Source organism: Colius striatus, chromosome 6, assembly GCF_028858725.1.
Source record: "Colius striatus isolate bColStr4 chromosome 6, bColStr4.1.hap1, whole genome shotgun sequence".
Taxonomy (NCBI): Eukaryota; Metazoa; Chordata; class Aves; order Coliiformes; family Coliidae; genus Colius; species Colius striatus.
Window position 1 is genome coordinate 34742509 of NC_084764.1, and position 13289 is coordinate 34755797.

At 47.4% G+C, this 13289-nt stretch overlaps 1 protein-coding gene across 1 annotated transcript; it reads left to right on the forward strand.

The window, feature by feature from the left end:
• Window positions 1–5515: 5515 nt before the first annotated feature.
• Window positions 5516–12541, forward strand: TMX1 (thioredoxin related transmembrane protein 1). The gene is made up of 8 exons (XM_061998647.1): window positions 5516–5700; window positions 5819–5934; window positions 6679–6724; window positions 7218–7346; window positions 9676–9721; window positions 9804–9905; window positions 11379–11448; window positions 12158–12541. Exons 1-8 carry the CDS (start codon window positions 5543–5545, stop codon window positions 12334–12336), a joined length of 846 nt encoding a protein of 281 aa, XP_061854631.1. The 5' UTR covers window positions 5516–5542; the 3' UTR covers window positions 12337–12541.
• Window positions 12542–13289: the final 748 nt, after the last annotated feature.

Genomic DNA, 13289 nt, shown 5'->3' on the forward strand with positions numbered 1-13289 from the left:
TGTGGAACTAGAAGAAACACAGCTCTGAGGAGTTCAGGGTGTTAGGAAAGACAGCAGAGGCGTTTATGCAGTAGAACCAATGAAAGTAGCTCAATTCACACTCCCTGGTCCACCAGAGCTCTCTGAGCTCCACTGACAGGACAGGAGCTTTGACACTTCTCCCTACATGTGTCCTGATCCCAAACCAATCCTACTCAGGAGCCCCCAGAGACATTGCCAGACCAAAAAGGGAGATCAGAAGATGAAACTAACCAGGGCCACAAGGCAGCCTTGCAAGTGAAGAGAGAGATGAACCCTTGACGGAGCACAATCTCTTTGACACAGCATTTAATAGTAAAACAGACATAAACCCTATTTCAGAACAGCGCCCCAAAGAGTTAAAGCAAATGAATAAACATGGAAGACAATATTAATTGTCTGAAACACAATCTGTTTGACTTTTGGTTTGCAAAGACCTCTCCACTTTAGTTCCCATGGTAACTGTTGTGCAAAGCCACACTTTCCTGAACCAGCTCCATGGAGTTTAAAGCAATTTTGTAATCCAATCAAATGCAAGGAAGAGAATTTGTTTCTGCGTGGAGAAACTGCTACCTAATGAGCAAACAGTGGCTGGGAGAGGCCAGTCTTACAATTATGACCCTGGAGAGACACTTAATTACTGAATAATTAGCAGCTACTGGAGTTTCTTAGCACATAGAGGAAAGGCTGATGGATAGTGGTTGCGAGAAGGGCTGTTGGAACTCCGAGGCCTTCCAAGCAGTGTTCTGAAGCAGGGGGCAGCCAACCTTGCTGCACATTTCATTTTCACTTGCTGGCATTGCATAACAGCAGAGACTGGGAAAATTTTTGCTTGTACCAAAGCTGAAGCTCTCCAGAAACCAAACTCCTACCACAGGGTCTTCTGGACCCTCGGAGCCTGTGCTGAGGTAGCTCAGGTATGTAGGATAGGACTAGGCTGTCGGATGGGCACTGGGGCTTCTCTGAGCCCAGTTCCCTGTGGAAGGGATGAGGTTCTGCTAATCCTCCCCATGAAAGCCACATTCACGGGCACCAAAACTCAGTCTGGCTTCTGGGAGGTCAGTAGCACCCTCTGTGGGCTTTGGTTTAGGCAGGTAGGGTTGAATTATTTCCCCTGTTTTTTCTGTAGGAGGAAGCATTGACGCATGGATCGTCTTCCTGGAATGAAACCCAAAGGTATGGAAAAGTAATTAGTTCTTGACTTTAATTCTTCTAACATTGCAGCCCAGAAAACTGTTCTGAGTGGAATTCTAAATGCCAGCTTTCCCAACAGGCCAAAGACAGAAAACAGCCTGATAATTTAGGCAGGATCAGTTTTCCTTCCTTCAGCAGTAGAAAATGTAGCCCGTGTCCTGGCTGGGACCTTCAAGGTCAGCCTGATTTCACCTTGAGCTTTAGGACAATGACTTCATGTCTCCCGCCTCGTATGATTACACACAGGAAAGCTCTCTGCATAATCTCTTGGCATTTCATAAATGCAGGCTCTATAAATGAGGTCAGGGCTCTGATGCCATCCCTCATCCAGGAACTGCAGAGCTCGGTCAGTGTTTTGAAATAACTACCTGGCCAACTGTCTCCAAATGGTCCTTCATAAGGTCAGCCCCAGGAGGGCAGACTCTGTGCTCCTACAGCTCAGGCTGGTTTAACTGTTCAGCTCATCATCAGGATGTGTAAAGGTACTTGAAAAAAGAAAAACCACTTAAAACCAGAACTGGCTCAATTCGTTCACATTTCAGATAGGGATGAACCAATATTCTGAAAGAAAAAAAGGAAAAGAGGGGGTAAAATTGTGTGGATTGTTTTGTTTAATGTTTGTGACCACTTACAGAACTGTCTGAATCAGGATAATTTGTTCATCTCCGTGGCTTTCACTTTGGGGAAAGTGTTGACACATTCAAACGTTTTGGTCTTTGCTTGGTTTTTTTTTTTGCCTCACTTTCAGCTCAAAAGAAAACCCAAAGGAAGCAGAGTCTTTCTACTCCCACTGCCTCCTGTGGGATCTGATTTTCTCAGGCACAGATGTCATCAAGAAAAGGAAGATTTCTTGATTACACAGGCGTTTTTTTTGCCTGATCTTCTCTCATCCTGTATCAAAACCAAACATCTCTGTGGGCAGGAGAATGTATCTGCCTTGTTTGCTGGGCTCCCTGCCTCACAGCTGAATGTCCCCTTGTTTGACAAGTGTTCTTGCTCACTGAAGCTTTCCCTGTGGGCAAAATACTCCTATTTCCTTTTCCTCTGTCAAACAATAAGTTGGGCTCGTGTTTCAGCCTCTTTCTGTGCACCAGTAGGACTCACTCTCTCTAAGTGGAAAATTCTTTTGATGAAATTTGGTATTTTTTGAACCCCAACCTTGGCCAAAATGATGAGCAGTATGGTGGTTGTGTGTTTGGGGGGAAGGACTGTAGATTGACCACAAAATCTCCTTTACCTCAGCTCCTGAGAAAAAATAACCTAAAAAAACACGAGTAAGACTATTACCAGACAAGCAAAAAGCTCTCTGCCTTCACACCTTGAAAGATGACAGGGTGTCCCTTGCAGGGGAATCAGGTCATTTCTAACCCAAGAGGATTTTGTTCCGAACCTTCAGTCTCTTCTCCGTTTAGGATCAGTCTCAACTCTGCCGCCGTGTGGCTGTGCAGGGAGAGAACGTGAAAAAAAATCTAACGGGAAAAATGAACTCACCAGTGCAGAATCTGAACACTAGCACAGCACCACTGGCAGGCAGGACCACGCGTTTTTCTCACTCCTGGAAGCGAGGAGCTGCAGGCAAACTCTGCAAACAGAACGTTAAGGATATGTAATTAAACTAGTTTAACATATATTGGTCTACAATTTAACTCCTGCCACCTGTGCAGGGAAAGAGCGGTGCCTAGAAGCCTGAGGATCTCTAAATTCAGGGCTAAGCAGAGTGGTACAGTGCCAGGATGGTCTTGGAGGTACCTCAAGTTGATCGAGAAGAGATTCATGGGGCTGGCTCTGCAGCCTCCTGAGCTTAAGATATCTTGCATTGCTTCTGTGAAGGAGGATCAAACCTGTAAGGAAGTATGAGGGGCTGGGGTGGCTAATGGGTTAAACCAGTGCTGTGCCTCCACACTCTGCACATATTCAAAAGGAGGAAGGGAAAAGGGGTAGCATTAGGAGAGGTGTCATTTTCTAAGGTCACTTGGTATCATCTTGTGTTTATTTAGTCATTAAATCCCTGTATTCTGTTGTGAACTTTGAAAGACAAGGCAGACATTTCTCCAGACAGCTCAGGAGGGCTGAAATGAATAGGCTGGAGGAAGAATGCATAAAAGGTAATATGGTGAAGGCTTTCTTGTTTTCAAATGCCTCAAAACTGTACAAAGAAACAAGAAAATGTCAGTGTAACAGTAACAGAGACAAAAAGTTATTCACAACAGTCCTTGCTCTTAAAATAACTACCAGAAGCAAGCCAAGGAGGTATGAAGGCATACTTTTCAGGGTCTTTAAAGCTCTTTCCATAGAGAGCCTGGTGTATCTTTGAAGCTACCCTTTATTTACAGTGAATGTCTACCAGCTCCTTTCTGCTTGAGCCTGGCAGCATTAAATGGCAGAATCATTTTTTCTTGCCTCAGAGTTCCACATGTGGCACTTTCAGGCAGCACTCAGTCCTGTGGTGTCATCTAAAGGCTCGGCTGCAATTATAGAATCCTTTTAGTTGGAAAACCCCTTCAAGCTCATGGAGCCCAACCCATCCCCTCACCCGGCCCAGCCCACCACTAACCCATGGCCTCAGCACCTCAGCTCCACGGCTGCACAATAGCTGCAGGGATGGGGACTCCCCCACCTCCCTGGGCAGCCTGGCACAGGGGCTGACAACCCTCTCAGGGAAAAAGTTCTTCTTCAGCTTCAGTCTAAACCTCCCCTGGCACAACTTGAGGCTGTTTCCTCTTGTCCTATCACTCGCTACTTGGGAGCAGAGACCAACCCCCACCTCACTACAGCCTCCTGTCAGGGAGCTGTAGGGACTGTTGCCTGTACGCTGTCACATTGTTTTTCTCTTTTGTTAACCTGCACGTGGATGAAATCAAATTCATCCTCCATGCAGTCATCTGTTTGGATGCACCGAGGAAAGGAACATGTAATTATCCTATCGTTCAGCATGAATAAAAAGTGGGATCACGCTTCTAGCCGCTCTCCCCAGGATGTAGATGAAAGCCACACAGCTTGGTAGTCACCCAACCTCCGCTCCACATGGTAACACAACACATTTGTTTATGCACTCGCTCTTCAACGCATCTTAAATTATCAGGATGTGTACTGCTACCCTGAAGAACCGAAGACAGCTCTTCACATCTCGTCTCATTACGGATGCAATGCAGAGGTATTCTTGGCTTATCAATAACAAATTTCACAAATTCATTTCTGGCTAAAACGGAACTGCAGTGAGCAGGGAGAGTGCTGCAGGCAGTGGTTTATTACCCAACTCTGAATCAACGAATAAAAAGCTTCATCAAGTCCTTAGTGTTCTTCTACTGAAAGGAACATACACACTGTACTGAAGAAAAGTTGCCAAAAATGAAAGAAAAAAACCCCAATCCCTAAGGCTGGTTTGGGTTTGGTTGGTTTGGGTTTTTTTCCCTGCACTGCTTTAGTGGCTGTTGCAGAGCCGCTCCCTCCACCTGCCAAGGTCCCTAAATTGTGGCATATGGTATTATGGCAAAAGCCCCATTGAAAGGTGCAGGGATCCAGGCAGAAAATGAGAGGTGACATTATCACAGCCACTCCTGACCAAGAAAACTTTGCCATACAGAAAACAATGAGAATATGGGGGAAAAAGGAGGCTCCTTCCCTTGGAAAGCTCAAGTTGCTGACAGACTGCAGAGAAACGATGTGGGATTTGTCTGTTCATGATGTTACCTCTTTCCTGCCTTTTGCTTGAGAACTTTCTGCCTTAAGTAACTACAGATATGGGAGGGGGAACCAGGGCTGGAGCAAGGGGAATCAGTCCTCGGGGACCACGACCTGCCCTGAGGGCACACAGCTCTCCCGTTTGGCAGGAGGCCGAGAGCAGGGCAACGCCTCAGCTGCAGGTGGCTGGTTTTGAGCCCGTGCAGCCATTTGCCGTCAGGGTGTGACAGGAGGCGAGCGCGCAGCGCGCACAGAGAGCAAGCAGCCTGCGCAGCCCCCTTGCTATGGAGATGAGGGGCTGCGCCGCGCTCCCTTCCCTCAGGGGCAGGCAGCGTTTGTTCCCCGCGCCGCTGGCAATGCTGGGAGCTCGGTCTGCCCGCAGAGCAGGCCGCCATCGGCCACCCCTCGCATCCCCCGCCGCCTGCGGGGAGCAGCGCGGCAGGGAGGCAGCGCGCGGGGGCGGGGCAGGGACAGGCGGCGGGAGGCCGACGGCGCTCCCCATTGGCCGAGCCCCCACAACTCGACGCGCTATAGGCTGCCGCGCCCCGCGAGCCCGCCCCCGCCCGCGCCCCTGTTTGTGCGCACGCGCGGCCGCCGGCCCCGCCCCTCCCCTCGTCGCTCGCGGGGCGCCGGCGCGCGGCGGGGCAAGATGGCGGCGGCGGGCTGGTACCGAGCGCTGCTGTGCCGGGCCCTGCTTTACCTCGTGCTGCCGGCCGGCGCGGCCGTGCAGGGGAAGCGGAGCCCAGTGAAGGTGCTGTCGGACGGCATGTGGCGGGAGCTGCTGCAGGGCGAGTGGATGGTGGAGTTGTGAGTCGGGAGGGGGTCGCTCGGGCTGCCGGGGCCCGGCGGGTCTCTCGGCGGCCCGCTCTGAGGCCGCGGGGGGACCGAGCGGTGCCGGTTAGTGACGGCCCTGTGCTGCCTCCAGCTATGCGCCTTGGTGCCCTGCCTGCCGGAACCTACAGCCCGAGTGGGAGAAGTTTGCCGAGTGGAGCGACGACCTGGAAGTGAACGTTGCCAAAGTGGATGTCACGGAGCAGCCGGGTGAGAGGCTGCGGGCGTTTGTCCGGGCGCTCCCGGCGCCTTCCCCCGGGCGAGCGTCGGCTGCAAGTGTGTGGGCTTTTAGGAAACGAGCAGAATGAATAGAGAATAACAGTGGTTTCTGTCGAAGGCAGATTGCTCTGGTCAGGTTGAACACGCAGGTTTTTCTTAGTAGTTAAAGGGAATAACAGCATTTCTCTGGAGAGTGACTTGGAGGATTTTAAGGAGATATTGGGCCTTACTTTTTAAGCATCACATAGAGCAAAATGTGGTTTCAGCCTTGTCTATAGTAGTACCTCTCATTGTTGGCAAAAGAGAGTGCAAGCAGCCTGGTCTCCCTCTGCTGAAGGTCACTTGTCTGAATTGCCCCCAAGTCTGTGTGGGGTCTGTAGAAATTACCTCCACTGTGCTGATACTTTTCTCCATAGTCACACATTCTAGGATATGAACTTGTGAAACTTGTCTCACTTGGATTATTTTCTGCAAACACTGGAAGTTGCAGATTTTTGGGAAAAGGGAGAACCTCTCATTCTGAAGAGACAAAACAGGCAAGCAGAAGAGTTATCCCCAGACATCTTTTTCCCTTTGGAGAAACTTTTTTTGTCCAGGGACCTTTCTTTTGTACTTTGTTATGCACAAATTTGATACCTGGGGAAGGAGCTCTTTTAAATTTTGGTGTATAACAGCATTTCTTTCCTTGAAAGAAATGAAAACCACTCCACTGAAAACCACTTTTTTTCCTTACAGGATTAAGCGGACGATTTGTTATAACAGCTCTTCCGACCATCTATCAGTAAGTGCAATGCAGCAGGATTCTTTTGAGGAGAGAGAACATGTTTTTTTCCTTTTTGTTTTTGCAGGAGCAAATGAATGACTTGTATGTGCTCTTTAAGAATGTTACTTTACACAGAGACAACCCGTCTCACCTGCTGTGACTCTGCAGAACTGCCAGATGATTTTCTTTTAATTGTCCCTTCAGGCCTTATTTATTCTGCCTCTTCATGAGTGATTCTGTTCTGCAATCAGGTCTCTGTAGGTTGATTGTGATGCAATTGTGTGGCAAGTGACATTAGGTTATATTTTTGTGGAATCACAACCTAAGGCTAGGCAAGGCTCTAGAAATACTTGTGTAGATTTTTTTGGAAACCGTTTTAGAGACAGTATCGTCTAAAGCCAAGTGAAAATAAACAACATAGGCAAGATGATGTAAGGGAAGATGCTGAGTGGAAACAAATGCTGCATGCTTGGACTGTCTAAAGTAAAGGCCTTTTTTGTTTGTTTTACAGCTGTAAAGATGGAGAGTTCAGGAGATACCAGGGTGCAAGAACTACAACTGATTTCATAAATTTCATCAATGACCAGGAGTGGAAATCTATTGAACCCGTTTCGTCGTGGTTTGGTCCTTCCTCTTTCCTGTGAGTTTTGGTGTGACTTCTGTAATAACAATAACTTCTGTTAAACATGTACACTTTGGGGAGGACATGTTGGGACAGGTCCTCAGGTGTGTCACATGCGGTGCTGCTTCCTTGTTAACAGCTCATGCAGCAGCCCTGTGCTGGCAGGAGGTGTGTGAAGGTGATGGGTGGGTGGGCATGCCTCCCTCCTCAGCTCTGGAAGGGTTGTGTGTGCGAGTGTAGCAGAGATGTCTTGAGCAAGGTTTACTTTAGGGCTTCGAATAGTTACAAGTGACTGTATTGTTTTGCTGAACTCTTGTAGGTTATCTACACTTGAAGCTTTTCTGTTGTTTACGCATAACTCTAGAAAATGAGCAATAAGAAATGGAAAATGATGTAGCAGTGTAGTTGTAAGATATGGACTGACCATTCAGTGAGATGTATCTGTTACAAAGCTAAAAGAGTGCAAGGGTGAAGGTTCCTTTGTTGAAGAAGTGGGGAGACTGTAATGTGAGAAGAAAAAGTGCTTTGGGGAGGTTTTTTTCTGGTTTTTTGGAGTTTGACGTGCTTCTACTTGTTGCTGCATGTGCTTTGTGGTGGTTTCAGAGCAGCTGAGTAACTGAGTGGTGAGGTATGTTGGGGGGTTACCATTGGTTAGGGCAAATGAGCCCAACTGTTCCTGGTTTTCCATCTGTGAGAGCAGTGGTGGCTGGAACACCTCTGTGCTAACTGTACTCCACAGTGTTCAGTTTATGAGGTGTTCTATTTTACAATTTTTTGTGGCTTTTCTGGGAAGCTCAGCATTGTTACTTTGTGTACTCACAGTGCCATTTGAGTCCTCCAACTGGGTGGTTGGTGTCCTACAAAGCCCACACCAGGGAATGTGTGAATCAAGGTGTTAATTTTAAGATTCAAATGTTTTCTGTTAGAAGTGTCCAGGAGCAGCTCTGTTTTTTGTGCCAGTTTGAAACAGTATGCAGGCTGCTTCTAGGGCTCACTCATTAGCAACATACATTGGCTCAATGTTTCCAATTCTCCTTCCCTTTGCAGATAGCAAATACTTACTGCTGAAGTGTCACAATGACAGGGAAATGTTGGAGTTGGCAGGATATACATGGCAGGCTGATGTTTCTCTCACTTGGATGTAAAATAGGGCTGAATTTCAGTGTCTGAACATCTCTCAGTTAAATAATCTGATGGGTTTTTAATAGGTTAATTTTTTGTTTAGATAAATTCTGCAGATGCTTAGTTCTTAGTATCCTGAATAGAGCTCCAGCTGGCTTCTCTTAGGCTCTTGGTGCAAATATAACAACATAAATGAAAGTAACTGAACTTCTTGTGTCAGCAGGTGCAAGTAAAGGAAGTGTATGAATTCCTAGCTGTCATTGTGCAAGCTGATGCTGGTATAGAAGGCAGTTTCATGTGAGAGTTTATTGAAGTGAGAGACAAAATGGAAGATAAAAATCAAAGCAGTTAAAAGGGAAACCAGACACAAGTAGAAATTCAACAAGAGCAAGTGCATCTGGGAAAGAATAATGCCAGGTACCAGTACAGGTTGGGGAATGAACTCACAGAGAGTAGGAGAGGGGAAAGGGACCTGGGAGTCGTGGTGGGTAGCAGGATGTACATGGACAGGCTGAACAGCAATATGCCTTCGTGGCCAAGAAGGCCAGTGGCATCCTGGGGTGTATGAGAAGGGTTGTGTGCAGTAGGTTGAGAGAGGTTGTCCTCCCCCTCTGCTCTGCCCTCATGAGACCACATCTGGAATATTTAGTCTAGTTCTGGGCCGCTCAGATCAAGAAGGACAGGGAGCTACTGGAGAGTTCAGCACAGGGCCACAAAGGTGACGGAGTGCAGCATCTCCCTTCCGATGAAGGGCTGAGGGAACTGGGGCTCTTCAGCTTGGAGGAGACTGAGAAGTGACCTCATTCATGTTTACAAATATGTAAAGGGTGGGTGTCAGGAGGATGGAGCCAGGCTGTTCTCAAAGATGTGCAATGATGGGACAAGGGACAATGGGTACAAGCTGGAACAGAAGAGGTTCCAAAGAAACACAAGGAAAAACTTCCACTGTTGAGGTGAGGGAGCCCTGGCACAGGCTGCCCAGATGGGTTGTGGAGTCTCTTTTTCTAAAGACATTCCAAACCCACCTGGACGAGTTACTGTGTGACCTACTCTACGTGGTCCTGCTCTGTCAGCGGGTTGGACTGGATGATCCTTCGAGGTCCCTTCCAACCCTTAAGATTCTGTGATTTTGAGACTGGAAAATGACCAGTCAGGCAAATCAGAAGACAGAGGTGTGTGACTGGCTTAGAGATGTTTTTAGTTACTCTTTTCTGTTTTCTTTCAGGATGAGCAGCATGTCAGCTTTCTTTCAGTTGTCCATGTGGATCAGGGTATGTGCTAAAATTTCTACTTTATCTAAACAGACTTGACATTCAGCTCTTCTTGAAGTGATTCTCTTCTGTTTTATTGCAGCACTGCCATGGTTATTTAACAGAAAACATGGGGATGCCAGTCTGGGGCTCATATGCTGTTTTTGCGTTGGCAACTCTATTCTCAGGACTGATACTGGGACTTGTAAGTGAAGCACTTGAAACAGATTGGCTTTGTATTACACTAATTGCTTCAGTCTGTAATTCCCGACCAGTTGTTCTCTAGGTATTCAGACCCCTGAGCTGGAAGACAGGAGTGGAGAGCAGAATGAAGCCCCCATAATCCCAAGTGAAGTGGTTAGTGGCCTGCTAGACCCCTTAGACACACACATGTCTGTGGGGCTGATGAAATCCATCCCAGGGCACTGAGGGAGCTGCTGGAGGTGCTCCCCAAGCTTCTTTCAATCATTTGTCAGTGGTCCTGGCTCACTGGGGAGGATCCTGTTGACCGAAAGGTAGCAAATGTGACACACATGTACAGGAAAGGCTAGAAGGAGAGTCTGTGGAACTGCAGGCCTCTTAGTGGAACCTTGGTGCCAGGGGAGGTTGTGGAGCAGGTGATCTGGAGTGCCATCACGTGGCATGTACAGGACAAACAGGTGGTTGGGCCTGGTCAGCACAGGTTTATGGAAGGCAGGTTCTACTGGAGTAACCTGATCTTCTGTGTCAGGATGACCCACGCAGTGGATGAAGGAAAGCCTGTGAGTGTTGTCTGCCTGGACTTTAGTAAAGCCTGGATCAATGGGCCTTGGCCATTACCTCATACCATACCAATGGTGTGAGGTTCAGTGAGTCCCAGGGCTGGATTGTGCACTTTGGCCACACCAACCCCAGGCAACACTCCAGGCTGGGGCAGAGGGGCTGGAAAGCTGCCCGGAGGGAAAAAACTCTGGGGACTTGAATAGCAGTGGCTGAAGAGCCAGCAGTGTGCCCAGGTGACCAAGAAGGCAAAGGGCATCCTGGCCTGTATCAGCACTGGTGTGGCAGCAGGACCAGGGCAGGGATTGTCCCCCTGTGCTGGGCCCTGGTGAGACTGCAACTCGAGTGCTGTGTTCAGTGTTGGACCCCTCACTGCCAGAGGGACACTGAGGGGCTGGAGTGTGGCCAGAGCCAGGGAAGGGACTAGAGCACAAGTGTGATGGGGAGCAACTGAGCGAGTTGGGGGTGTTGAGCCTGGAGAAGAGGAGGCTGAGAGGAGACATGAGCACTCTGCAACTCTCTGACAGGAGGCTGTGGCTGGGGTGGGTGGGGTGAAGCAGTCTCTGCTCTGCGGTTAGAAGTTACTCTCTCCTGTTGCGGTTACAACAGGATGAGAGGAAATGGCCTCAAGTTGTGCCAAGGGAAGTTTAAATTGGAGATGAGGGACAGTTTCATCCTCGAAAGGGCTGTCAGGCCCTCTCCCAGGCTGCCCAAGCTGATGATGGCAAGTCTCCATCCCTAGAAGGATCCCAAAGCCATGTGTCTGTGGGGCTGAGGGCCATGGGTTAGTGGTGGCCATGGCAGTGCTGAGGGTATGATTAGACTCCCTTTACTCCAAGGTCTTTTCCAACCTCAGCAATTCTGTGATTCTAGTGAGCAGGATGCTTGGGGGCTTAACTTGGTCTTTCTTTGGTTTCAGGTAATGGTGTTCCTAGCAGACTGCATTTGTCCATCCAAAAGGCACAGACCGCCGCAGTACCCTCATTCGAGTAAGCCCACTGTGTACTTCTAGTTCAGTGAAACTGTCTGGGAGATCTGATTTAAGAAATATTGGTCTGTAACTTGTGTCTGCAGCACATAAGGTTTAGTGTAGGAGTTTATACTTGTGATTGATGCTTTGCTTTACCTGCAGCTGTTTGCCCCTTAGGGTTTATAATGGGTTTGTATTTTGTGTTTAACTAAAGCTAAACAGTTATTTTTCAGAAATATTTTTGGGAGAAAACTGTTTCCACGGCATTTTCATACCTGTCAGATATGAATTCCATGTGTACAGAGAGATATGAAAGTTTGGAGTGGAGCTCTCTCTTGCTAAGCTGAAGGTTTATGTAAGTTTTAGGGGCAATGTGAGGATTAAAAGTGAATTTTCATTTGTGTGGCTAGCAGTCTGGATTCTTTCAAGGTAGGCTTAAAAAGCCATGGAAGAAAATCTGAATGCTGCTTTATGGTTTGTAGGAACCCAATTCTTTTTCTAAAAGCTGGCTACATGACCTTGTCTAGGTCGTTTGTAATCTGTTAATACTTGACCTGTGGGTAACTTCACGCAAACAAGTTGAAAATGGCACCAAATCCTCCCTAAGACAGCAGCCAGAGTGACTGACACTGGAAAGTGCTTCCTCAATGAGATTCATGTTAAAGTTGTAATAGTAATACATGGTTATGGTATTTATTTGTGTGTGCATGTTTTCTTCTCTGCTTAAGGAAAACTAGCTCCAGAGTCAGCTCAGCTGCTGAAAAAGCTGGATGAAGAGCAAGAAGCAGATGAGGAAGATACCTCAGTTGATGAAACAGAGGGCAGAGAGGCGTCCGAGAGAAACTCGTCGCCTAGTGCTGTGCGGCAGCGCCCAGTGAACCCTGCTGCTGCAGTGGAGAAGTCTTAGTTTAGTTGTTTGGGTTTAACTTTTTCATCTGAGTGTTCCTGTTGTTTTGAAATATTAAACCTGGAGTATGAATGGAGACCACTGTGTGCTCTGAATGCCCTTCCAGTGGTGGTCTAGTGGGATTGCCTTAAATGCTCTGAAGTTTAGCTCTTAGCCATTGTCACTAGTCAAATAAAGCAATAAATCTGTGCTGTAGTGAGGAGAACCAGTAGCACTGTCTTTAAGTGATGTGTTTGGTTAGTTTGGAGAGGGCTTGAGAAGACAGGGGCCACAGAAATGCTGTCATTCAGGAGAAGTGTTGGATTGTTTTAAAAGCTGAACTCTCTGGACTGACTCCACTTGAAATAGATTTAAATGTAGCTGTTATAAGTGTTATAAAGATAGGATTTTCTAATTTTTCAGTTACTTTAAAACTCTTTGTGCAATATAGAAGGCATATACTGAACTTTTTTGTCTTACTCTTAATTTTAAAAGAGCAACCAACCCTTTTTTTCATGCTGTACTTGTAGAGTCCTGGTTGAACAAGAACTTCCAACCCTAACTTACCTTTGCCTTCTGCACCTCTACCTTTTCTTACTGCCTCCCTGCCAACTAACCAAATCCCCAAACTGCCTCTTTGTGGTAAGTGCTGCTGGGACCCAGCCCCTGCGTGGCAGACCTCTGCTTCTGATGTAACTCCAGCAAGTTCTATTTGGATTCTCCGTAGGCTGCCTGTCTTTGCTACTCCCTGTCCATCTTACCTTTCGTACTTCAATAATGTTATGATTTTGTTCTGTGAGTATTTAAGTTTCTTGATGATTATTTTTTTACAGTCTGTGTTCCAAAGATGTTTACCGAGGCTGAGCAAAATGTATCAAGTGTGTGGAGGAGCCTGACCTTTGTGTGTGCTGAGGGTGCTTGAAATGCCAATTTTGTACAAGTCAGGTTGCCCTTTCCATATTGTCACCTTGACC

Bases quoted from the DNA above. Each gene is read 5' to 3' on its own strand.
- TMX1 (XM_061998647.1), top strand. From the start codon at position 5,543: ATGGCGGCGGCGGGCTGGTACCGAGCGCTGCTGTGCCGGGCCCTGCTT. The intron at 7,347-9,675 runs GTGAGTTTTGGT...GTTTTCTTTCAG, and splicing joins TTTGGTCCTTCCTCTTTCCT to GATGAGCAGCATGTCAGCTT. The intron at 9,906-11,378 runs GTAAGTGAAGCA...CTTTGGTTTCAG, and splicing joins CAGGACTGATACTGGGACTT to GTAATGGTGTTCCTAGCAGA.